Source organism: Trachymyrmex septentrionalis, unplaced genomic scaffold (assembly GCF_001594115.1).
Source record: "Trachymyrmex septentrionalis isolate Tsep2-gDNA-1 unplaced genomic scaffold, Tsep1.0 scaffold107, whole genome shotgun sequence".
NCBI classification, from domain to species: domain Eukaryota; kingdom Metazoa; phylum Arthropoda; class Insecta; order Hymenoptera; family Formicidae; genus Trachymyrmex; species Trachymyrmex septentrionalis.
Genome location: NW_017304196.1, coordinates 1,193,071 through 1,195,406, shown reverse-complemented (window position 1 = coordinate 1,195,406; position 2,336 = coordinate 1,193,071). Strand labels below are relative to the sequence as shown.

General features: G+C 27.4%; 1 protein-coding gene across 1 annotated transcript in view; it reads left to right on the top strand.

Moving 5' to 3' along the window:
• LOC108746234 (short-chain dehydrogenase/reductase family 16C member 6-like) overlaps nt 1-1,724 on the top strand; it is a 3,104-nt gene extending 1,380 nt beyond the window's left edge. The window contains exons 5-8 of the mRNA XM_018482874.1: nt 251-380; nt 438-555; nt 1,324-1,449; nt 1,603-1,724. Of these exons, the coding sequence (XP_018338376.1) occupies nt 251-380; nt 438-555; nt 1,324-1,449; nt 1,603-1,714 (486 nt within the window). The 3' untranslated portion in view covers nt 1,715-1,724. The remainder of the gene's footprint in view (nt 1-250; nt 381-437; nt 556-1,323; nt 1,450-1,602) is intronic.
• The last annotated feature ends 612 nt before the right edge of the window (nt 1,725-2,336 follow it).

Genomic DNA, 2,336 nt, shown 5'->3' with positions numbered 1-2,336 from the left:
ACACACACACACACACACACACACACACACACACACACACACACACACACACACACACACTCTCTCTCTTCAAGTTTAATAACGTAATATTCCTATACAATAGATTACGTAATAATAGATCATGTAATATTCTTATTTGTATTTTTTAATCAGGAATTCATTAAGTTTCTTTTTATTAAATTAATTGAGGAACGATTTTATCGAGGTATAAGATAATTTATAAAGTTAATAATTTTTTTATTTTAAACAGACAATAGAAGCATTTTTACCTATGATGTTGATGAAAGGAAGCGGTCACATAGTAGCGATAAGTAGTATGTGTGGCATTTATGGAGTGTCGCAAAAAGTGGCATATTGCTCATCAAAATTTGCTATAAGAGGTATTTTGTCAAAATTTTATTTATTTGTAGTAGAATTTTAATTAGTTTAATTCGTAGGCCTTATGGAGGCTCTTCACGAGGAAGTACGATTAGATGAAAGAAAATCTAATATTCATTTCACAACGATATATCCATTCTATATTGATACAGGATTAGCGAAGGATCCCAAATACAGGTAAAAACACTTAGATTGAATTAATAATAGACATTATTTTCTGTAAGACATTATAGCAAAAAAAAAAACGTACATATTTAATATCCACGTGATGTAATTATATCTCACTCATTATGGGATTGTACTCATCAGACTATCAATTAAACAAGTATTTTTTTAACGAGTATACATCGTCGATATCTATGATGAAATAGCGTTTCCGCGCAGACATCTTCCGGCCTAGTCGCGGTGATTCGCACGCGAACACTGTATTTACGAAACGAGTCGTCTTTATCCACTGCAACATAGCGTAATTGTATGGAATGTAATTAGCGCCCAGTAAGTGGAACGGTCTGATCCATGAAGTAATAATGAGATTAGAAAAAAATATTGCACCTATGATTCACTATCTTCGACGCGATTTCTAGTTTTTATATATTTAACATTATATTGAAAAAGAAACGGTTAAGGTTACATGGTAAAACATCTTGATGTATTATTTATTGTTAGAAAACTTTATTACGTCTTTCTTTTCTCGTAACAGAAAAAAAACTTATACACTTTTGAAATCAAATTTAATTAGATACAAAATCAAACGTTGATTATAGAATCCGATTATTTTAAGTGTAAGTTAATAATAAGAAAAGTATAAAAAAAATGAGTTTTTTTTGTCCGTATAATATTATATAGAGTACTTTTTTACGTATTACAATGTGTATGAAGAATACTTGTTTTATATTCATGATGTTAATAAATTAAAAATGAACTTTAATCTAGAATGAATTACAGGTTTCCTTATATTTTTGGCGTTGTGACACCAGAGTACGCCGCCCGTGAAATAATTAAAGCAATTCGAAGAAACTATACCGAATATTCAATACCGCGATGTCTTTTTTCTTTAAATGTAATCAACAGGTACATACAGGAATCAAAAGTCGCGCAGTTATTATCTGTTTGATCACATCTATTTAACATTTACATTTATTTATATTGCTTTATATATAATTCATAAATGTTTACTTTTGATTAAAGCATGATGAAATATTTATCATTTTTTTTCTTCTTCAGGATTGTTCCAGAAAACGTAATGCGTTTGATATTAGACTTTTTAGCGGATGTTGATCGAAAACAGAAAGAAAAAGACACAATGAATGCGAAACTAGATTTGATAAAAACTTAGGAATTATACAAAGATGCTATATTTTTTTTTTATTAGATATGAATTTTACACAATAGATAAAATGAAGTTTACCTGTAATGTATATATAATAATGTATTATTAGATTAATAAACATATATACGTTTCTATACATTTTACTTGCATTTATTATTCACGATTAATTTGACAATTTGATATTAAATGCGGAATTTTTTTATCTTTAAAACAAAGCGTTATCTGATACTGTGAATTACTTGTTTTCTGTCTTGATAGCACATTATGGCTTATACGGATTGTAATAACTACTGCATTTTTTTTTTAATTCGACATATAACAATTGACTAAATAAGCTGTTAAGAAATTATTGATGAATAGAATAGTTTTTCAAAGAGGAAAAATGAGATTACCACTCGTTTGTCAATCACATTAAGCGATTTCTATATTACAAATTTCAATGAACTACACATATTTTTTGAAAATAAGATGAAACACAGGAACATCCGATATATATATATATATATATATATATAAAACAACATTTTTAATTTTATTAGATAATTTGTATAATATTGTAATTTTGAAAATCCGATAACTTAAGTAATATTATAATTTTTTAAATGCGTCTTAACATTGAGAATAACTC